At 41.7% G+C, this 24311-nt stretch overlaps 1 protein-coding gene across 6 annotated transcripts in view; it reads left to right on the forward strand.

Annotated features, from left to right (window-relative positions):
* Window positions 1–24311, forward strand: part of RIPOR3 (RIPOR family member 3) — a 189015-nt gene that overhangs the window by 116877 nt on the left and 47827 nt on the right. For all 6 annotated transcript variants that reach the window (XM_040434890.1, XM_040434887.1, XM_040434893.1 and 3 more), the window contains 9 exons: window positions 5–120; window positions 2833–2979; window positions 6778–6856; window positions 9919–9942; window positions 10518–10571; window positions 13890–14039; window positions 21582–21645; window positions 22111–22154; window positions 23344–23469. In XM_040434890.1, the coding sequence (XP_040290824.1) occupies window positions 17–120; window positions 2833–2979; window positions 6778–6856; window positions 9919–9942; window positions 10518–10571; window positions 13890–14039; window positions 21582–21645; window positions 22111–22154; window positions 23344–23469 (792 nt within the window). In that variant the 5' untranslated portion in view covers window positions 5–16. The remainder of the gene's footprint in view (window positions 1–4; window positions 121–2832; window positions 2980–6777; window positions 6857–9918; window positions 9943–10517; window positions 10572–13889; window positions 14040–21581; window positions 21646–22110; window positions 22155–23343; window positions 23470–24311) is intronic.

Raw genomic sequence — 24311 nt, forward strand, 5'->3', positions numbered from 1 at the left:
AAAGCTTCCAGCCAATATGTCGGTGAAGTTGAAGTTCAGCTCCCCCAGTGATGGTCTCGCCGCGGTCGGCAGGAGCCGGTCCTTTGCTGGTTTTAGTACATTACAAGTCCGAAAGACCTCGTAAGTAATGGAATGTGATCACCAGCCAAAGCAGCCTGAGCTTGATAAAGACTCATTTGAGTCGAAACGTCGCACACTGGTTGAGCAATAAACACAGATTCATTTAAGAAGCTGGAGTGCTGCGGTTTTTCCTACAATCCCTGCAGCCAAAGCAGCCTGCCATTTCCTCTCTAGATCTAAGGGTCTGGAACACATTAGGGGTTGTCTGATGGGTTTATGGTGCCAGTAGACATGGTCCTCCTATAACATTCCCTGACTGATGAGGTTTCAGCCCTGTAAAGTCTCCTTTGCAGAATATTTTTAATGTTTTCCTGGTTCCAGACACTTCTGAATGACACGAAGGGCAGCTTTTACAAGGTAGTTTAAATCCCTCCTCAGCTCCGAATTTAACCAGGCAATCTGGGGATACAGTGCTGTAGTATAATGTCTATACCTCTCAGAGAAATCATTCCCAATATCCTCTAATTCATTGTAAGTGCAATAGATATTGAAATATGGCAGCAGACTCCGTGCCGGAAGCCTGTAAAATCAATACGCCTGTTGTCCAGCAAACGTTTAGGAAATGATGTACGAGAAGTTCCCTGGAATCTGCAGTAAGGAATAATGTAACAGAATCTCCATGCTGGATAACAGATGTCATTGCAAACTCAGGTGACTGTATGTGAGATAGAAACCAGATCACCGCTAACACAGAACCTGCAAAGCTACTGAGAGAAGGGCTGATGGATTCATAGATGGAAAAATATATATATTTTAAAGTGGTTTTCTTTTTGGACCTCACTTTGCTTCAAATATTAAAGAGCATTTTCCCTACAACGGAAAAAAAATCTCTTCTTTCAAGATATTTTCGGTCATTTCTTAATGTCTGCTTAGATGACAACCACAATGCTCACAAGGGTTGTCACTCAGCTTTCATGTAGTCTTTCATGTTCTACCAATTAGATTAAAAGACGTGTGTAAAAGTTTGTGTTACTGCTGGGACACCTTCTGATCCAAAGAATTTAGGTTCTCACTACAGAAAAAGTCATACATGTGTATATGGTTAGGTCTGAATCTTCCATTCACTATGCACAGAGCGCCCTTTTCCTTGAATTGGTGGGGTTTTAGGGGTTAAATCCCCCACTTATGAGACTTTTATGGCTTATTCAGTTCAGATGCCATACACAACATTAAGGTAGAAAATAACATCATATCATTTTTGAATTTCACTATAAGTACTAAATGTGACAACCTCTTTTGGAGCTATAATGTCAGCCACATTGGTTGTCACTGTCACGCTTTAATGTGGGAGGGAAACCCCACACCGAGCATAGGAGGGAAAGGGGAAAGGAAATAAGACCTGAAAACTAGGGAAGAAAGATGGACACCTCCTAGTGAAAACCCTAACCAAAGCCCTGACTGACTACCAGTATGAATAGACCCCAAAGGTAGATGAGTTCATACACAAGAATACCTAAAGTCCTATCTAACACTAAAGGACTCTGGTACTAATGACAGGAATGAGACAACCTGTTCCTCCAAAAGGAAGGATGAGCGGGAGTCTCCCTGAGGCCTAATACAAAACAACAAGGAAATGCAACACACAGAAAAGTCTAATTAAAATGCAAAAGGGAAAGGTAACACTTAAAGAGGACCTTTCACTTGTAAAAACGATGTGAACTGAGTATGCTGCCATGTAGAGCTGCGCCCGGGGATCTCACTGCACTTACTATTATCCCCGGGCGCCGCTCCGTTCTCCCGTTATGCCCTCCGGTACCTTTGCTCCTTAAGTTATAGTAGGCGGGTCTTCCCTTGTCCTGTGGGCGTCTCCTTCTCCTAGGCTGCAGCGCTGGCCAATTGCAGCGCACAGCTCACAGCCTGGGAGGTTTTTTTCTCCCAGGCTGTGAGCTGTGCGCTGCGATTGGCCAGCGCTACAGCCTAGGAGAAGGAGACGCCCACAGGGAAGACCCGCCTACTATAACTTAAGGAGCAAAGGTACCAGAGGGCATAACGGGAGAACGGAGCGGCGCCCGGGGATAATAGTAAGTGCAGTGAGATCCCCGGGCGCCGCTCTACATGGCAGCATACTCAGTTCACATAGTTTTTACAAGTGAAAGGTCCTCTTTAACTTCCAAGAAGCTATGGCAGCACCAGGAACTCAGCCGAGATCCAAACACCAGCTATCCACAGGTCCAACTGAAGCTATAAACCGCACAGCATTGTGGGAGAAACAACTATAAATAGGGAAAGTTAAATGACCACAATAGCAACACCTGGAGGTTAAGGGTGTGGCCAGTACCAGAAACAACACAGACGCCTATTGATCCACAAGGTAAACATGTCAAACCAAACCATGTGTTGCCAGTCTCAAAGATCTCCTGCCACTCACTTACGCGGGGATGTACGGATGTTTCGGTACGTCCATGACACTCACCTAACTATTCTAAAGACTGAACTGAAGATCTGAACCGTGTGTTAAAAACCCCTCTTCTAATGCACAGCCCTGTATGTGTTAAAGCAAATGCATAATGCTGTAGACCAGGAATGTCAAACCCATGGCCCTCCAGTTGTTTCAAAACTAGAACTTCCAGCATGCCCTGATAGCTGTAGGATGTCCAGACATGATGGAAGTTGTAGTTTTGCAACAGCTGTTGGGCCCGTGAGTTTGACTTTCCTGCTATAGACAATCTTGTTTTAGATAAGTTATTTATTTTACACTTCTGCATTTTCTAGGCAGTCCCTTCGTAAAAACTCTGTAAAGTCAAAAATGTCTGTCCGGTCAGAGAAGTTGTACCCATCTCTAAAGAAAGGATCCATTAGGCTGGACCCTCATCCTCACCAAGTCAAGAAGATATTCGAAGCTTTAAGGAAAGGACTAAAGTAAGTAGGGGATCTCGGTGTATATTGCATTTTCCTCTTAAAGGGGGTTGTCCAAATCAAATTAAAAAACTTCGGCAGCAACAGTAAACGTGCTAATATAACTGATCCTCACCATTTTTCTCCCCTGCCGCTTTCAGCATCAGAGTCTGGTCCTGCAGCGATGATGTCATCTTTCTGACAGCACCAGTCATCTCCCATACAAACCATGCCACCAGGCAGCCAATGACTGACCTCGGCAGTACACAGCACGACTGCTGAGGGCCTGAGGCCAATGATTGGCTGCAGCGCTGATGCGGTGTGTACTGGACATTACTTCTGCACCGAGGAAAACAAATATGGTCTGGAAGGGCTGCAGTTTTAATTTAACATGGAGAAACCTCTTTAAAATTATTCATAGTTAAACCCCAGTTTACATGTACAATTAATCTGCATAAGATGTTGAAGTACTTTGCAAATGCATGACTTTTATACTGCAGTAATCTTGAGATACACTCAGTAGTATACTTCCTAACCGTACTACTCACTATTTTGCTGGTGGATTCACAGTGTACATACATTACATATCCTGTTTTTGCTCCTGAGTTACAGCTTATATTATGCTCCAGAGCTGCACTCACTATTCTGCTAATGTATTCACTGTGTACATACATTTCTTGTCCTGTTTTGCTCCTGAGTTACAGCTTATATTGTACTCCAGAACTGCACTTAGTATTCCACTGGTGGATTCAATGTCGGACTGGGGTGCCTAAGGCCCACCAGTAAAATAAATTTTGGGGGCCCACTATAAAGCTACATGCGAATACTACATGTAGCAAGATGCTACAATGATTATTACATGATTATAAGGGCCCATGCAGTGACTTCGAGAGGGTAGGTCCCTGGAGGAAAGAGGACATGGCTAGCCTGACTCTATATCTAAAAGTCATCTCAGCCACCCAATGTGTCTATAATAAACTGGGTGCTTTGTTAAATTATGTACCCAACATAGGCTGTTTGAGACGCTGCCTATCTATATCTAGTGCTGTCAGTCTACTGTGCCATGTGCCACTTGTAAAAGGGTTGAAGGACTAGGTGCCCACCTTGCTCAGGGGCCCACCGGGGGATTCACCTGTTCCCCTGTGGGCCAGTCCGAGCCTGGGTGGATTCACTGTGTACATACATTACTTGCCCTAAGTTACAGTCTATGTCAGGGATCAGCAACCTTCGGAACTCCAGCTGCTGTGAAACTACAACTCCCAGCATGCATACTTATTAGGCTGTTCTTGTAACTCCCATAGAAGTAAAAGGATGATTCTAGGAGTTGTAGTTTCACAGCAGCTGGAGTGCTGAAGGTTACTGATCCCTGTCCTATATTATACTCCAGAGCTGCACTTACTATTCTGCTGGTGGATTCACTGTGTACATACATTACTTATCCAGTTGTGAGTTACAGCCTGTATTATATTCCAGAGCTGCATGCGCAATTCTTCTGGTTGTTATTTGAAATGGTCAACAAGCTTTTGGACAGACAACTCTCTAATGTCTTAGTCGATAATAAAGCTGCTGTGATGTAGTGGGACAAATAGAGTTGCTGCAGATTTTACCTGTAGATTTGCACAGATAAAATTTGCAGTGAATTATAGTACAAGGTAAATGGATTACTTTTTACAAATCTCATCCAAATACGGTGGACATTTTCTGGACCGAGAAACGAGCATGCTGTGCTTTTTCTGTTTTAGATTTTCACCGTGGATTTTACCACTTTTAATGTAGCAGTTAATATGCCATAAAATCCTCATTGCGGCAAAGTCTACAGCAAAAATATTCTGTGCCTGGACATATGCATAGCATTTCCCACTTCATCAGATTAATAGACTCACCCCAGAATGCTAATCAGGGCTAGTTGCAATAGTGTTCAGAAACTGGATAAATAGGGAATGTTGTGAGATTTTAACAATGAATTCAGCTGAACTGAGATTGCAGCTCTGAAGAATAATACAAGTACAATAGTCAGCTTTTTAGATAAATTCTTTGTATAAATTGTTTAAAGGTTAACCTATGCTTAAATTATACCTCCGGATCTAGGTTAGTCCTCACCCATTGTGTTAGTATGCCATTTGTTGATCTGTAATAGTGATGTAGTTAATTATGGTGTAGAACAGAATTATGACGGACAGCTCCTGCTGGAGAAATGTATGATGGGACGCCTATTCAAATGAAGAATGGGTACCGCTCTTGCCAGAAGCCCTCTGCTGGGGCTGATAGAGCATATGGACAAGGGTTGTCACAGTGAAACAACCTCTATTGAAGGCATTTACAAATGATTGTCCAGATATAGGACTAATTAGCAGATTGTAGGTGAGCAGAAATATTCATTTCATGTTGCTAGGAACATAGTGAAGTTTTAGCACTTCATTCATCCTAAGATCAGCAGGTTCTGTTTTACCTACTTCCAGGATGGTGTCCGCAGGTGGAGCTGCCTGTTCTGCATTCACTATCACTTGAATGATTTATAGTGTGTTTTATGGAAAAGACCTTGCTGAGATAATTTGACTGAACCCAGTATAATTCAAAGCATCTGTCTCCTATAACTTACTGGATGTTTTCTGTATTTAGTACGGTATGTGTTTTTGAGAAATCTCCTTTAAAACTTCATTAATTTAGAATGGATTCCCTGGAAATTAGATCCTAAATGAAAGACGGGTGTATAATTTTAGGGACCACCAGTGACTTCTATTTTAAAATGTGTATAATGAAGCCACTCCCTACACTACTGTGAAACTCCTGCAAGGTATTAAATCCAATATCAGAGATCTCCATAATTATGCATGCAAGTCTTCAAAGCAATCTCTGTGCAGACACTGAACCAGGAGGAATGCTTGAAACTTGCAGAATAGGAGTGCAGCTCTGAAGTATAATACAGCTCAGTATTTGATAAGAAATGTATGCAAATTGCACACAATGACTCCACCAGCAGTATAGTGAGTGCAGCTCTAGAGTATAATACATGATCTAGTTCCGGATCAGTACAGGATAAGTAATGTATGTGCACAGTGACTCCACCAGCAAAATAGTGAGTGCAGCTCTGGAATATCATACAGGATGCAACTCAAGATCACTACATGATAAGTAATTTAATGTATGTACACAGTGACTCCACCAGCAGAATAGCGAGTGCAGCTCTGGAGTATAATACAGGCTGTAACTCAGGATCAGTACAGGATAAGAAATGTAATGTATGTACACAGTGACTTCACTAGCAGAATAGTGAGTGCAGCTCTGGAGTATAATACAGGATGCAACACAGGATCAGTACAGGATAAGTAATATCATATATGTACACAGTGTATCCACCAGCAGACTACTGATTGCCGTAGTGATAAATGTGCAATAGGCATAAGTTCCATATTTGAAATACTTGAGTTCATGAAATTTGTCAGTTCTGAGGAACTGGCTTTTGGTAACATGGTTGCTCCCTGTGGGTGTAATTGCTTTAAACGAATGCACTTTTTAACCTATAAACACAGGGGTGTTAGGTGTCACCATATTACTGCTCTTTCCATGTGTTGCCCTCTCAGGTCCACTGCCACATGGCGCTGATGTGAGAGGTCACACAGGAAATGATTAGGTCTCTTATTCTACATGTTCTAGGACTTGGAAGCTCTAGCTGTTCTTTGTGTGGCTTTAATGGAGGAATTTTCTAGCAGATTACTATCTGAAAACATGTTCGTTAAGTTCAGCTTTTTTACTTAAAGAGAGCTGTGACCTGTGTTGTGGTTAGCATAAAAATAATTGGAATACCCTTGGCTAATTTTGTAGTGAGTACCTTGAAGAACATCAAACACAGCTGGATTTCCTGGCCGGCCAACAGAAAGACATAAAAAGAAACTCCAGACTGGTAAGGGTTCTCAGTAACATTTAACTGGGACGCTGCCTCCAGCCAGAGTACTGCACTGTTTGTACCTGTTATTTTCTACTTGTTCAGGCTCAAATGAAATTACATGGGAACTAAGGGTCTCTCTACAGCATAGTTACACTCCAGTTATTTGTGCAGGGAGACATTATATGAAGGGACTCCTACGGTACTAAAATAACTGTACCACGCAGTGTCCAATATCATACAGAGCCCAATAATGCACAACATAATACGACCATGTACTGCCCAAATAATACCAATCCCAATTTATGGGAGTGTTCCAGGATTGGAAAAACATTGTACTTCTTTTCCAGAGACCATATAACTTTTGGACCCTGAGCTGTGTCTGGTATTCACGTGAGGATCATCTACAATACCAGATGCAGGTCATGGCAAGAGCGGCATTGTGTTTTTGGTAGAAACAAAAGCCAACTTATTTTCTCATTTTGGTGAACCCCTTTAAAGACCATACAGTGCTTAAATTATACTGCCAAGATGTGCCCAAATATTAGCACTATGCATTACTTTACAGTGTCAAAATAATACTACTGCAGACTGTCCATGTACTGCTATCATATAGTTGCCAAATTAAAGTGCCTATAATGTGAATTCACCTGAGAGGAAATCTGCCCCCATTATATTCCAGACATGGTAATGCCCAATTGCCCATCTATCTTGCAAGGTTATTCCTTTCACACCATGTTATCCATATATAATTTTACCTATATAGTTAACAGTCTAATATCCTCAATGTTTCAGATGCAGATTATTCTGTAACTACCAGCGATTTTGTAGCGCCATTCCCTACATGATTACCTTGTGCATTGCCCCAGATTATATAGCTTCTTATAGTTTTTCCCTAATATGATGAATTATCCACTGTTTTTAGTTCCCTCTACCACACACAGTTCTATTATTTTTGTACCATTGTTGTGTCAGATGAGCACAATATAAAAAAAACATTTACATGAAGGACTGGAAACTTTGTAGAGACATTTTTTCTTTTGTTTAAAGAGTAACTGTCCTTTCATTTTTTTCATAAATGAATAATACAGGCGATCACAAGAATATTTGTAATATATCTTATCGGAGAAAGTAACTTCCTTCTCCTTTTATCAGACTGATTTCCTGCTCCTCCCTCCTCTTCTCTAAGGCCCCTTTCACACGAGTGTGATGGATTGGCTCTGGATGCGTTCAGTGAAACTCGCACCATTTTGCAAGCAAGTTCAGTCAGTTTTGTCTGCGATTGCGTTCAGTTGCTCAGTTTTTTTCACGTGGTGCAATGCCTTTTGATGCGTTTTTCACGCACGTGATAAAAAATTTAAGGTTTACAAACAACATCTCTTAGCAACCATCAGTGAAAAACGCATTGCATCCGCACTTGGTTGCGGATGCAATGCATTTTTCACTGAAGCCCATTCACTTCTATGGGGCCAAGGCTGCCTGAAAAACGCAGAATATAGAACATGCTGCGTTTTTCACGCAACGCAGAACTGATGCGTGAAAAAAAAAATGCTCATGTACACAGACACATTGAAATGAATGGGTCAGGATTCGGTGCAGGTGCTATGCGTTCACGTCAAACTCGCGGAAAACTCGCTCGTGTGAAAGGGGCCTAAATGTCAATTCACTGCTTAGATACGTCTTCAGTGATCTTTGAAAACTGTCTGGCAGCTCACTGACAGATCAGATTACATAGAAGTCTATGGAGAGGGGAGGGAGGAGGAGCAGGAGAAAGGAGGTGTTACTGCACACATGCACAAGCAGACATACTGATAAGAGACTTGTAAGTGATTTACTGTCTTATTTCACTACTGGATTCACATCTAAATGGCTCAGTCCTGCTGTGTAATGTCCTGCATTACTGCTGCTTCTTCTGAGGGTGTGCAGCAGTAAGTGAGGAGATATTCCTCATCATCCATGTCCTGTGTTGCGGCCGACATTTTGATCAGTTCGTCTCCACCCAGCAGCTACGAAAATGTTGAGATTACAGATTGCAGAGGTAAAAAATTCAACAAAAATGACAAACACAAGTTATATATTGGCCAGAAATAATTATTTCTCATATAACCGCACATTGCAGCTTATTCTGGAAAATTTATCAAAATAACAGTTACACTTTAAATGGGTTTCCACTGGTTAAAGGGGTTTTTCAGGATTTTAATATTGATGACCTATCCTCAATATCAGATCGGTGGGGGTCCGACACCCCCGCAGATCAGCTGGTTGAAGAGAAGGCTGCGCTCTGTGCGAGTGCAGCCTTCCCTTCATTGTTTACCTGCTTGCTATGGACATCGCAGCGGTGAACAGATGTAGTTACAACTCTGCCATCCCATTCACTTCTATGGGATGGCTCTTTCCTGTACACTTGAATAGCAAGAAGCGTCCCCTTGAAGTGAATGAGATGGCTTGTAAATACACCTGTGCACCACTGCGATGTCAGTGGCGAGCAGGTAAACATTGAAGGGAAGGCTGCGCTCGCACAGAGCATGGCCTTCTCTTCAACCAGATGGTCGGCGGAGGGGGTTCCGGTTGTCGTCATCAATATTAAAATCCCGGAAAACATCTTTAATAAAATGTCATAATTGTATAAGGGGAAACTTCTGTAACTTTCTAATAAACAGTAGGCTTTAAAGGGGTTTTATTGGAGTTCGATATTGCTGATCTACCCTGAGCATATGACATCAGCACCCCTGCTGATCAGCTGTTTGAAGAAGCTGCAATGCTCCTGTGAGTGCTGCGGCCTCCTCCCAGCTTTCCAACCACATTGGCGTACATTGTATTGGAGCTCAGCTCCATTCATTTGAATGGGACTGAGCTGCACATAGGTCATCAGGCCAATGATGTCACTGGCCTAGGAAGAAGCTGTAGGGTTCACTGGCCTCTTCAAAGACCTGATCTGCGGGGATTCTGGGATTTGGACTCCTACAGATCAGATCAGTTATATCGATTTATTTTAAACCCTAAAATGCTTGACAATCTAATAAAAAATGATATATTAAGCAAGTGAACTGAAGATGCTGACAGACTGTCATCTGTTACAGGGCTTCGTCTATGACCTGGACAAGGTGAGTCCTTGCTAGTAAATGGCACTGCTCTGTTCTAATTCATGGCTTGTGTTTACTCTGTCCTAATAATCTTCTTTTTTTTTTACTCCTTTGCTTACGGTTTCTGAGTACTACCTCTAGATGTGAAGGGTTAGTACGCATATATATTATAACGGTAGTTGTTCCACAATAACCACAAATCTTGCGTTATTGGATGAAGAGATCTACAGTGAGATCATCCTTTGGTCTTATGCGCAGGGAAGCCTCCTGACTCTCCCTCAATGTGTGTGGTGGGGTGGTTGGATTAGACATCCATTCCAGATCTTTTGTTCCCATGGAAAATAAGTTTCTGCCAAGGGGGTATGGAAGACCCTTATTTCTCTTTCCTCATTGAAATAAACTTTCACAATTTGCTTTATGGTGGAGTTGGGTGAAATAAAGCCAGAAGTTGATGACCGAGCAGTGAAATTTTCCTATATTTCCTATATTCTCCAATATTCCAGAGCATCTAATAATCCGAAAGCTTGATTAAAGAAGTTGTATTTATGGAAACGTACGTGTAAATGGATTTAGCTAATCTTCTTTTCTTTTTTAAGGAAATTCGCTTAATTGAAAGACACATCAGGAAGCTGGAGTTTCACATAAGTAAGGTAAGTGGTTCAGTGTGGTGACAGTTTGTTCATTATTTACATAAATTTAGGTGACAGGCCGCAATCATATTGCTCATGATCCAGCACCATCATATTTCCACATCTGGGGGACAGATGTCATTGCTGCTGCTTCACAAATTCTTCACATACATGTCCTATGACACATAGATTCCTTTAGCATTTTTCTTCCATTTTTACAACTCTTCAGGTTAAATCTGCTCCAGAGGCTACAGGGTACAGGCCGGCAAAACCCTAACCCTCAAGATTTTTATGCAATAGAGTGAATTGCTCAGATATATATAATGTCACCCAAACAAACCTAAATCATGACATAGAAAGGACTGACACAGCATAATTGAGTAACATGGTATTTTAGTAAATCCACACAAACTTTACATAATTTTTTTTCTTTTTAAATTGGTTGTCCGGGTTCAGAGCTGAACCCAGACATAACCCCTTCTTCACTCATTCTTGCTCCGATGCTCCCCCTTTCCCTGCACCACATAGCTCAGGGCAATGGCTTTTTCTTTACCTCCGGTGACGTACCAGGCTTTTCATGAGTATGCTAGGTGAAGGCTTCCGCCTAGCAGTGAGCCCGGTGACATCACTGGGATCACTGCTAGGTGGAAGCTTTCACCTAGCAGTGTGACAACGTAAAAAAAAACATCCCTTGCCCTGCGCGATGAGAAAGGTTATCTCCATCCGTCTCATAGAAGTAAATCTCTATTCACACAGGGGATTCGGAGTTTCCAATTCCCGTGAATGGTGGGGGGCCTAGAGGTCATACCCTAAGCAAACATACATTTATATCCTGTGAAAAGTTGATAAATATAGTTTGTGGGAAAATCCCCTAAAAAACCTTCCAGGGTCTTAAATAGTAAATTTACCTGCTAATGCATTGCTACATACTCCGCCTCTCTATATCTCAATAGTGGCCATTTTGGTTTTCACCAAATTTTCCATGAAACCGATAAAAAAAAGTGTGAATAGATTCTTAACAACTTGACAAAAAAACAACAACAAATCAAAGCAAATATTTTAGCCTCTATGAGGATTTTGATGATGAGATGAGAGAAAAGACGAGAGCCGTCAGTTACTCTACTGCTAGACACAGCAATATTTTAAAGGTGATTGTTATAATCATAAAAAATTGATTCATTATAAATCAGCTTATTATATTGCAGACTAGTAGAATGAGAGTTCTGACTGCAATGATGGGACCCAAGGTGATCAGGAAGGCATTTTGAATTACAGTCATTATCAGTCCTCCTGCAGGAAGTCCATCACTGTGACCTTGATAGGGAGCAGTCCCTTTATCTCGTTCATTTGTTGCAATCCTATCTGCTTTTTTTCTTCCCCAGTAAACTGTAATTTAGAAAAGTTCTTGTCATCCCATTGCCTTTGTGGAATGTGCAACATTTTTCAGGAAATAGCTCCATGTTACCCTGTAATTTGAAGGTCGCCAGTAAAGATAATATTCTCTCCGCTGCCGGATTCCAGAATGCCAAACGTGACCATTACAAGATGCATTGTTCTGGATGACACATTCCAGGACGCTGCGCAGGCCCTAGCCGATCGTGTTACATAATGGGGATCATGTCCTTTCTCATGCAGAGTGGTGGCCTCACCTGTGGAGCTGACTTTGTCCAGAGCTTGTCACTTGTATGTATTCAGAATCATAGAGATGACAACCAGATACAGGAGTCCAGCTCTGTTTACTTATTACCTGGTCCAGCCAAAAACGACATATTGTGTTTGATTTTTCATTTTTGCTTTTCGTTTTGAGAGTGAATAATTGTCAAATGGGGAATATTGAGGTAATAGAAAGGGTCCCCCTCTCTGGCGGACACAGAGCAGTCATTTAAAATCGGTGGATGGCCTTTGGGACGCAGTTTGTATAGAAACAACTTATTACAGTATGTATTTAAAGGTAACCTGTCATCAATTTTATGCTGACCTCACTGAGGGCAGTATAAAGTAGTGACAGAAATGCTGATGTCAGCGGTGTGTCACTCATCAGCTAAAAGTAAGTCGTTGCCAAGAATTGGCATCATAATCATTGCAGCACAGGCCTTGAAAAGAGTCAAATCTACCTGAGAAGAGTCCTGGTTATTCATAATCTCCTGTTCTCCCCGACCATCTGCTGATGATTGGCAGTTCTCTCTCAAAGAGAAAGGGAGAAAACTAGGTAGAAGACATCAGCAGGTCGGCAGGGAGAGCAGGAATTCATGAATAACTATGACTCTTCTCAGGTGGCCGGGACTCTTTTCCAGGCCTGGGCCGCAATGATTATGATGCAGCACGGTGGCTCAGTGGTTAGCACTGGTGCCTTTACAGCGCTGGGGTCCTAGGTTCGAATCTGACCAAGGACAACATCTGCATGGAGTTTATATGTTCTCTCCGTGTTTGCGTGGGTTTCCTTCGCGTACTCCGGTTTCCTCCCACACTCCAAAGACATACTGATAGGGAGCTTAGATAGTGAGCCCGATTGGGGACAGTTGGATGCTAATGTCTGTAAAGAGCTGCGGAATATAGTAGTAGGGCTATATAAGTGCATAAAATAAATAAATGCTGGTTCTCGGCAACCGCTTACTTTTAGCTGATGTGCGACACACCACTGACATCAGCATTTCTGTCAGTACTTTATACCTCAGTACGGTCAGCACAAAGGGCATCTGTCAGCAGATTTGTACCTATGAAACTGGCTGACCTGTTGCATGCGCGCTTGGCAGCTGAAGACATCTGTGTTGGTCTCATGTTCATACGTGCACGCATTGCTGAGAAAAATGAAGTTTTAAAATATGCAAATGAGCCTCTAGGTGCAACAGGGGCGTTGCCATTACACCTTGAGACTCAGCTTTCTCTGTAATTGCCACACCATCTGCACTCTGATTGACAGGGCCAGGCAGGCATGATGATGTTTGCACTGCCTGGACCTGTGGAGAGGGCGCGGTAGTTGCAGAGAGAGCTGAGCCTCTAGATGTAACAGTAACGCCCCCGTTGCTCCTAGAGGCTAATTTGCATATGTTAAAACATCATTTTTCTCAGCAATGTGGGCACATATCAACATGGGACCAACACAGATGCCTTCAGCTGTTAAGCACACATACAACAGGTCAGCGAGTTTCATAGAAACAAATCTGTTGACAGATGCTCTTTAATATGGCAATGTGCTTTTATAGAGGAATTTGCTCCATTCACCATTCATGCTAGAAACAAAGAACAATCCATTCTTATTGATCTGTATTGTGTGTGTTAATGAACATTCTGACCAATATAAGCGATATATACACTCGTTACCTATTGGCATTTCCATAGATTGAAGAGCTGTATGAAACCTACTGCATACAATGGCGGCTACGGGTTGGAACGTGCAACATGAAACATGCATTCTCCCTGTCTCCTTCAACGAGAGCCTCCAGGGAAAGTCTCATAGAACTGAGCAAGAACTTCCAAGAGTGCACTGAGGTAGTATGCGACCAGTACCTGGCAGTGATTTAATGCTGTTCCATTGTTTAGACAGACAGCCCTTCTTTTACCCTTCTTTTTGTCACTTTTCCTCCTCATGACACTGCCCCTGCCCACTGATGTCATCACACAATAGAACGTGTCACTTCCTTCACAAGATCAGCACAGAAAATCTGAGCTGCTTTCTCCACTATGTGACTTTTCACTTGTCTCCACTGTTATGTCAATGTCATCACTCTTTTTTTGTAGTAAATCACAGCAATCTGGTTAAAACAGGAAGTGCTCATTGAAGGTTCCTAACCCAGACCAGAGAGTGGAAAAGGAAATTGTGAACATTTTCAGTTGAACAGACTCCATCAGACCATTCTGTACCCTTTCTAATTAGAGAGAATAGGAAATTAACAAATTACAATATTATATGCTAAATTTAACTCACTGTGTCTCATAACTGATGTGGCACAAGCCCAAACTGTAAAGTACATCGAAAAACTGCAAAATAGAACTGAATGCCTAGTGTGGAGCATAGTATATTGTTCCTTAATATGAGTTGCATGAAAACTCCAGGAATTTCACGTGACCCAGCGGTGACATGGCGCATGATGACCCTGTCCGTGTGTAAGTTGATAGTCGGAGAGATAGGGAGCCAGAACAGAGTGGCAGGAATCAGACGGTTATGCTTTCTCCACAGGTATTCCAGGCTGGGGTGCAAATTTAAAAGGGGAAAATAGATGGACAACAACTTTAAAGGGAATCTGTCGACAGCTGTGGCCCTATTAAGCTGTTGACAGCGTTAGGTAGGGGGCCGGGGAGAGAAGGACAGCTTTTATCATCTAGAGTAGTGTGAATATGAACTTTTATTCTGCCAGATTTTGCTCTTGCAAATGCACAGGAAGCAGTGCTTCACTGTGAAGTGCTCACCCAGCCTCCTTCCCGCCCCTTCGCATTTGATCGATAGCCTTTTGAATTCTTTCAGGCACAATTCCATCCTGAGATTTCGCACTTGCGCCGTATGATCTCGTTTCTGGCGCCTGCGCATTGATCCTCACTGTAGTGTACTTAGTTGAGCGCAGGTGCTCCTGAACCTGTGATTGACGCTGATGCAGGGTAGTGTTCTCTGAAGCGCTTACTACGCCACTAGTACCTTCACTGGTGGACAAGTCACACTCCACTCCGGAAATACTCTCTATTGCTTTGTGACTTTTTATGATGTGATTGACGTCATCCCACCATTGTTTGCATCAATGTTAGGTACATATTACTACAGGATTTTAAAGAAGGCACACTGATAGGTCTTAAAGGTAGCCGTACACATTAGATAAAAGTTGGTTGATGGTTGAACATCAATTGAACAGACAATCATCGGTTAGCGCAGTGATACACATTTTAGTCCATACTGGCCGCATTTAGACTAATAACATCGAGTCCAATATGTTTTCTTGTAGGGGTCCTTCCTTAGGATTGTATTGTATTTGCTCCCTCCCCATTTTATAATTCACTACTGTTTCTTTGGGCACTGACCCTGCATTTAACATCTAGATTTGATAAAAAATGACTTCAGTGGCTTACAGAACCATATCTACAGGGACATGAAGCCTTGACCTGTAATGATGACAATGTCCTCGCTACTCAGTGATACAGTATATCTGTAGTTGAAGAGGCTCTGCTGACATTTATGAGTCCCTTATTTATCATGTCCTACCCAGGAGTCCATCAGGCATCTGCTTTAAATTACGGCAACAGGCTGAAAATGTCCATAAACAGAGAGGACATGCCAGATACACGTGTGGAGGATGAGGAAGGACAGATGTTATTTGTCTCTATATGTACGGCAGAGACTTAATGGAAATGAGCCTGAGAGACCCCAGCAGCTGGGTTAATAGGATTGGCTGCCTGGCCTTTTTCATTTCAAATGTGGTGACATCTCTGAATAAACCTTGTGACTTTCCTGCACTAAACTCAACCTCTGCCTCGTTTTTGGCGTTAACTTTTTTTTCTTGGCGTTTAGTCAGCTGCCATAAAAGTGCTAAGGTTTTTTTTTTGGGGGGTGACATTTTTAGTCACCCAACATTACATTTCTTTTTCTGTGGGAGAACTTCTGAAAGAACATCACACCCAGAGTATGCTGTGCTTAAAAAACCCCAAAGAAAACTGTCAGGCCATCTGTCAGCAGGATCAAGCCTAATAAACCAGCCATAATGCCTGGTAGGGTGAACCCTGCTGATTAAAACATACCTGTCTTCCCCCAATCCATTGTTGTGTTTAGGTGTTTTTAAATGCAAATTATGGCTGAAATGCACCAAGGGCAGTTCTTAGCATCTGTGTGCACCTTAGCTCTTCTGCCCTGCTTCCCTGGAGACTCCCTCCTCCACCTGGATGCCTTGTTAGTCAAGTGAAGGACGGAGTGTCCAGAAAAGCAGAGCAGTGGCGTTAAGGTGCACAGAGTGGTAAGGGTCCATCCACTGTGCTCTTAAGCCCTAATTAGCATTTTTTTTTTTTTAAGATAATAATTTATATCTCCTAAATGCATCAACGGATCAAGGGAAAAAGATATGTTTTTAATCAATAGGGTCAGCCTAACCAGACATTATCACTGGTTTGATAGAGTCGATCCTGCTGACATATGCACTTTAACCCCTTAATGCATAATGCCATATATCATTATAGCAGTACAGCATTAGCGTGCAGGGGATGTTTCTCCATCCATGAATTCAGGAAGTCTTCAGATCTTTACACTTTTTTCACATTTTGTTATGTTGTGGCCTTGTGCTAAGATAAAAAAAAAACATCAAATTTGCCAATAGTAATCTGCACTCAATACCGCACAATGAGAAGGTGAAAACAAAATTTTAGAAATGTTTGAAATTTATCTCTGGGTGCCTCCCATTTCTCTTGATCATCTTTGATAGGAGTCCACCTGTGGTAAATTCTGTTGATTGGGCATGATTTTGAAATATACAACCCTCTCTGTATAAGGTCTGACAGCTGAAAAATACAATAAAGCCATGAGGAAGAAAGAACCACCAGTAGAGCCTAGAGAAACTGAAAACAGAATTCTATAAATTTTTGCTAATTTATTAAAAAAGGTAAAACAAAAAATTTGCATAGACATAAGTATTCAGATCCTTTCATTTGACATTCGAAATTTAGCTCTGGGGGCTTCCCATTTCTCTTCATCATCCTTGAGTCCACCCGTAGTAAATTCAGCTGACTGGGCATATACACTTCACAGCTGACAATGCATATCAGAGAAAAATCCAAGCCATGAGGAAGAAAGAACTGTCTGTAGAGCCCAGAGATCCGATTGTGTGGAGGCAGATCTGGAGAAAGGTACAAAAAATTCTGCTTCATTGAAAGTTCCCAAGAGCACAGTGGTCTCCATAATTCCTACATGAAAGAAGTTTGGAACAACCAGGAAGAAGTGCATTGGTAAGAAAGGTGACCAAGAAAGAAGCCGCTCCTCAGTAAATGACACATGAAAGCCTGCCTGGAGTATGTAAACAAAGCATGTAAAGGACTCTCAGACTGCAAGACACAAGATTCTCTGGTCTGATGGAACCAAGATTGAACTTTTTCGCCTTAAATTCGGAGTTTAATGTCCGGAGGAAACCAAGCACTGCTCACCACCTGCACAATACCATATCTACAGTGAAGTATGGTGGTGGCAGCATCATCCTGTCGGGGTGTTTTTCAGCCGCTGGGACAGGGAGACTGGTTAGAATTGAAGGAAAGCTGAATGAAACAAAGTACAGAGGTATCCAAAAGGAGAAAAAAGAACTGGATCGCACATCCCCATGCTATGCTTTGATCTAATAACTGCTTCTCAGCAAAATTAATATTGCTTCTCAGTGCAATATTAAGTGTAATGCCCCCTTTACTGCATGCTATACATGAGGCATTAGTGTACATTTTGATCAAAAAGCATAAGCCCTCTCACCACGCCAAGGTTGCCTCTTTGAGTGTGTACCTACCTACCTCCTTTTGAAAAAGTACAGAGATATTCTTAATGAAAACCTGATACAGAGTGCTCTGGACTTCAGACGAGGCCGAAGGTTCACCTTCTAACAAGACCATGACCCTAAGCACACAGCCAAGACAACACAGGAGTGGCTTAGGGACAATTCTGTGAATGTCCTTGAATGGCCCAGCCAAAGCCCTGACTTGAACCCAATCGAACATCTCTGGAGATACCTGATAATGGCTGGCCACTGACAGTCCGCATCCAACTTGACATAATGAGAGCATCTGCAAAGATTGACAGAAAACCCCTAAATTCAGGTGTGCAAACCTTGTGGCATCATACCCATGAAGACTGGAGGCTGTAATCACTGCCAAAGACGCTTCAACTAAGTCCTGGGTAAAGGGTATGAATACTTATGTCAACGCAAGATTGTAGTTTTTCCTTTTCAATAAATTAGCAAAGATTTAGAACATTCTGTTGTCACTTTCTCATTATGGGGTATTGAGTGCAGAATGATGGGGGAAAAACTAAGACTAGGATGTACAGTAAAAAAAAGTTAAAAAAAATAATGAAAACTCAAATCACCACTCCCAATTTTACATATAAAAGAAATAGACAATAAAAAATAAATATAACAGTTATAGTCACATCTAAAAATATCCAATCTATTAAAATCTAAAAATATTTTTCCTGTGCCGTGAACACTATAACTGAAAAACTTCATGATTCGCCATTTTTTGGTCACCTTGCCACTCCAAATTTTTTTTATAAAAAGTGATCAAAAAGTCATACATACTCTAGTGGTACCAATATAAACTATAGTTCGCCCCGCAAAAAACAAGCTCTCATATAGCTCTGTAGACAAATATAAATAGGAAATATAAAATAAAGTTATGTCTGGTGATGCAACGAAAATTTGTATTTTTCAAAGATTTTTTTAAAAGAAGTAAAACATAATAAAAACTATGCAAATTTCATATCACCGGTCATACTGACCCGCAGAATAAGGACGTCATGTCATTTTTAGCAAACACTGAACACTGTAATATCAAAGTCCCAAAATTATTGGCGGAATTGTGGTAGGTTTTTCAATTTCACCCTACAAGGTTTTTTTTTTCCAATTTTTCAAAGCCCTTATATAGCTGTGTAAACAAAATTTTTTAAAAAAAGTTTGAAAGCATTTGAAAGGTGGCATTGCTGAAGTTTTAATATATGCAAATGAGCCTCTAGGAGCAACGGGGGTGTTGCCATTACACCTAGAGGCTCTAAAAATGTTGTGCCCTCTGCACTTTGAGTCAATCAAAGTGGAAAGGGTCGCCTCAGTTGCAGAGAAAATAGAGCCTCTAGGAGTAACGGCAACACCCCTGTTGCTCCTAGAGGCTCTTCTGCATATATTAAAACATCAGCAATGCAGGCATAAACATGGGACCAACACAGATGCCATCAGCTGCCAAGTCCACATGGAGCAGGTCAGCCAGTTTCATAGAAACAAATCTGCTGACAAATTCTGTCTAAGATATTCCGTTTTTACTTTAATAAACCTAATTATTGTACAAACCGGATTCCAAAAAAGTTGGGACACTAAACAAATTGTGAATAAAAACTGAATGCAATGATGTGGAGATGACAAATGTCAATATTTTATTTGTAATAGAACGTAGATGACAGATCAAACGTTTAATCCGAGTAAATGTATCATTTTAAAGGAAAAATACGTTGATTCAAAATTTCACGGTGTCAACAAATCCCCAAAAAGTTGGGACAAGTAGCAATAAGAGGCTGGAAAAAGTAAATTTGAGCATAACGAAGAGCTGGAAGACCAATTAACACTAATTAGGTCAATTGGCAACATGATTGGGTATAAAAAGAGCTTCTCAGAGTGGCAGTGTCTCTCAGAAGCCAAGATGGGTAGAGGATCAGCAATTCCCACAATGTTGCGCAGAAAGATAGTGGAGCAATATCAGAAAGGTGTTACCCAGCGAAAAATTGCAAAGACTTTGCATCTATCATCATCAACTGTGCATAACATCATCCGAAGATTCAGAGAATCTGGAACAATCTCTGTGCGTAAGGGTCAAGGCTGTAAAACCATACTGGATGCCCGTGATCTCCGGGCCCTTAAACGACACTGCACCACAAACAGGAATGCTACTGTAAAGGAATTCACAGAATGGGCTCAGGAATACTTCCAGAAACCATTGTCAGTGAACACAATCCACCGTGCCCTCCGCCGTTGCCAGCTGAAACTCTACAGTGCAAAGAAGAAGCCATTTCTAAGCAAGATCCACAAGCTCAGGCGTTTTCACTGGGCCAGGGATCATTTAAAATGGAGTGTGGCAAAATGGAAGACTGTTCTGTGGTCAGACGAGTCACGATTCGAAGTTCTGTTTGGAAATCTGGGACGCCATGTCATCCGGACCAAAGAGGACAAGGACAACCCAAGTTGTTATCAAACGCTCAGTTCAGAAGCCTGCATCTCTGATGGTATGGGGTTGCATGAGTGCGTGTGGCATGGGCAGCTTGCATGTCTGGAAAGGCACCATCAATGCAGAAAAATATATTCAGGACAACATATGCTCCCATCCAGACGTCATCTCTTTCAGGGAAGACCCTGCATTTTTCAACAAGATAATGCCAGACCACATTCTGCATCAATCACATCATGGCTGCGTAGGAGAAGGATCCGGGTACTGAAATGGCCAGTCTGCAGTCCAGATCTTTCACCTATAGAGAACATTTGGCGCATCATAAAGAGGAAGGTGCAACAAAGAAGGCCCAAGACGATTGAACAGTTAGAAGCCTGTATTAGACAAGAATGGGAGAGCATTCCTATTTCTAAACTTGAGAAACTGGTCTCCTCGGTCCCCAGACGTCTGTTGAGTGTTGTAAGAAGAAGGGGAGATGCCACACAGTGGTGAAAATGGCCTTGTCCCAACTTTTTGGGGATTTGTTGACACCATGAAATTCTGATTCAACATATTTTCCCTTAAAAATGGTACATTTTCTCAGTTTAAACTTTTGTTCCGTGATTTATGTTCTATTCTGAATAAAATATTAGAAGTTGGCACCTCCACATCATTGCATTCAGTTTTTATTCACGATTTGTATAGTGTCCCAACTTTTTTGGAATCCGGTTTGTATAATGCAAAGCTCTGCAAATTGCTATTAGACTTTGTATGTCAGACTTTGTATGTCAGTTCCTCACAAGAGATCTCTTTTTTGCTGTTAGTGGATAGGAATAGTCCTGATTAAACTCTCTCATGGAAATGTCCTGGTGACAGTGGTGCACGTCTCTTTAGATGAGAGTTCAGATACAGTGTAAAATGCTGTGTGACAAGCATATTGCAAGCTCAATTTTTCATCCTCTGGATGTAAACCATAATGTTTTATTTACTGACAGCAAGTAGAGATCTTGTAAATGACAAGGAATTGAAACCAAAGATATTTTTTTAGCATCTGTCTTTGTGAATAATGGAACAGTAGACTGGGTAATATTCAGGGCGCAGTCCGGATGTTACAGGCTGATGCAGTCAGGACGTGTCAGGCTAACATTCTGATCTTGAATTTGTTGTATCTCCCTCTAGGATATGTGTATGATTGAAGGCGCGTTAGAGGTCCATCTGGGCGAATTCCTTATTAAGATGAAAGGTAAATCCCATACACACTAGTGCATAAACATAGTGGCACCTCGCATCTCCTCTCCTTGAAAGTGGACTAAACTGTATATAAAACTGCTAAGCCGTTGCGCAGTCAGGTTATATGTGCAGTAGGGATTGTCTATCTAGTTCTGTCCTCTTTTCCAGTTATTTACGGGAAATCCTTCCTGTAGGACTCTACTGACCCTGTGTTGGGACCACATATCATATTTAAACAATGGTCTTTTATTGTATAATGAAAACTCCTACAACTTTGTAATATATTAAGAGTTTCACTCCTCACCATTCGCAAGGTTGGAGGTGCTCACTGAGTAAGCAGCAGGATACTATTGTATTGGTGTTAGTGGGGTGTTGCACGTTTGAGGAGAGGGCTCCATTCTTCACTAGATACCAGGACTCTCCTTAACAGAAGTTCAGACAGTTTGAGTAATTGTGACAATTCTCTTGTCCTGTCTAGGTCTGGTAGGTTATGCTCGGCTCTGCCCTGGAGACCATTATGAGGTAAAGTAAGCATTTACAGGAAATATTGTTTTTCAACTGGTATTGTTAGTAAGACCGAACCATGTCATAGTCCATAAAACTCAGAATTATGACAACCATGAGCTCACTTCCAGTAACCATAAACCAGGGGAACAGTAAGCTCTGTTCAAGTGGAACCACAGCCAGCACTGGTGCTACATGGTGTATGAACAGATTAATGGTTGCAGTTTATGATCCGCTTTGATAGATTGTTACAGGGAATTACATGTAGCTGTGGGAACATGGACAAGGTCTGAGGTCTCGCCATCTGACAGAACGAAAATAAACGTAATATATTAGTGAAACTTTCTTTTAAAAATTGTTGATTGTCCAAGGCTGCCTGACCATTCCTACAATGCAGACAAGTTCCAAAGGCTAGGTTCACATCACCATTTCGTTTTCCATTCTTCTGATCCGACAGAAGAATAAAAAAAAAACAAAAAAAAAACGGATCCTTTATTTTGAGCATCCGTTATGCTCATTTCCATCCATTTTAGCAATTTCCATCTGAGATCCGTTATTTTAAAAAACAGAAAAAGCGCTCCACGAAGGACTTTCTCTTCCATCTAAAATAATGGATCTCAGATGAAAATGGTTAAAACGGATGCAAAATTAGCATAATGGATGCTCAAAATAAAGGATCAGTTTTTTGTTTTTTTGACGGATCAGAAGAAGGGAAAACTAAACGGTGATGTAAACTTTCCCTAAGACACATGACTTGTACCATATTCACATATGGCCATGCGGTCATATACCAATTGCATCATTTTTTGCTGCCAAAAGGTGTCGGCAAGGCAATGTTTTATATATTTGTCCTTTCAATGTTTCAATCGTCAAAGGAACTTGTTTCAGAAATTCGTCAGTTACTTATTTTTCCCATTTTTGTGGTTATTGAGCTCAATTGATGCTCTGGAGCCCCAACCAAACCAATTTCTTCCAGTTTTATGAAAGTTCGTAGTAATTGACAAGAGAAGGTCACAGGTTGCAGTCCTGCCAGCTACATTTAGCTTCATAAACCCCCAGTCTTCATCGGCTCAGTTCTCACATGAGGGAGCGATTACTGCGTTGTACAATGTCAGAGTCACACTATAAATACCCAGAACTACACCCGCACATGTTAGAAAGTGGTGTCTGTATTCCCTACTTAACTTTATGGCATGCTGTTCCGTAGGTGTTGATACGTTTGGGTCGCCAGAGGTGGAGGTTAAAAGGCAAGATAGAAACAGACGACAGCCAAGTGTGGGACGAGGAGGAGAGAATATTTATACCGAATCTCTGCGAGAATTTTGAAATCAAGGTACAGGATATTTAGTCTTTATAACTGATTGAAGCCGCCTGCCCATCTTTAATTTAAAGAGGTTGTCCGGGTTTAGAGCTGAACCCGGACATAACCACATTCTTCCCCCTTACAGCCCCTCTGAGTTGAGCATTGGAGCATTTCATGCTCCGATGCTCTCCTGTGCCCTGTACTGTATAGCACAGGGCAAGGGCTTTTTCTTAAGATCCGGTGATGTACCCGGGTATGCTAGGTGGAGGCTTCCGCCTAGCATTAAGCCCAGGGACGTCACTGGCACCAATGGGCGGTCTTTAGCACTGCCCTAGCCTGTAAAACAGCAGTGTAAAAAGGTAAACAAACAGCCCTTGAAAGGGAGAGCATTGGAGCATGAAATGCTCCGACGCTCAAATGAGAGGGGCTGAATGGGAAAGAAGGGGTTATGTCCGGGTTGAGCTCAGAACCTGGAAAAGCCCTTTAAATGCTCAACCACCTTTTCAGTTTATATATACAGTTGCAAGAAAAAGTATGTGAACCCTTTGGAATGATATGGATTTCTGCACAAATTAGTCATAAAATGTGATCTGATCTTCATCTAAGTCACAACAATAGACAATCACAGTCTGCTTAAACTAATAACATAGAAACATAGAATGTGTCGGCAGATAAGAACCATTTGGCCCATCTAGTCTGCCCAATATACTGAATACTATGAATAGCCCCTGGCCCTATCTTATATGAAGGATGGCCTTATGCCTATCCCATGCATGCTTAAACTCATTCACTGTATTTGCAGCTACCACTTCTGCAGGAAGGCTATTCCATGCATCCACTACTCTCTCAGTAAAGTAATACCTCCTGATATT

The sequence above is a fragment of the Bufo bufo genome, chromosome 6 (genome assembly GCF_905171765.1).
Source record: "Bufo bufo chromosome 6, aBufBuf1.1, whole genome shotgun sequence".
In the NCBI taxonomy this organism is placed as follows: Eukaryota; Metazoa; Chordata; class Amphibia; order Anura; family Bufonidae; genus Bufo; species Bufo bufo.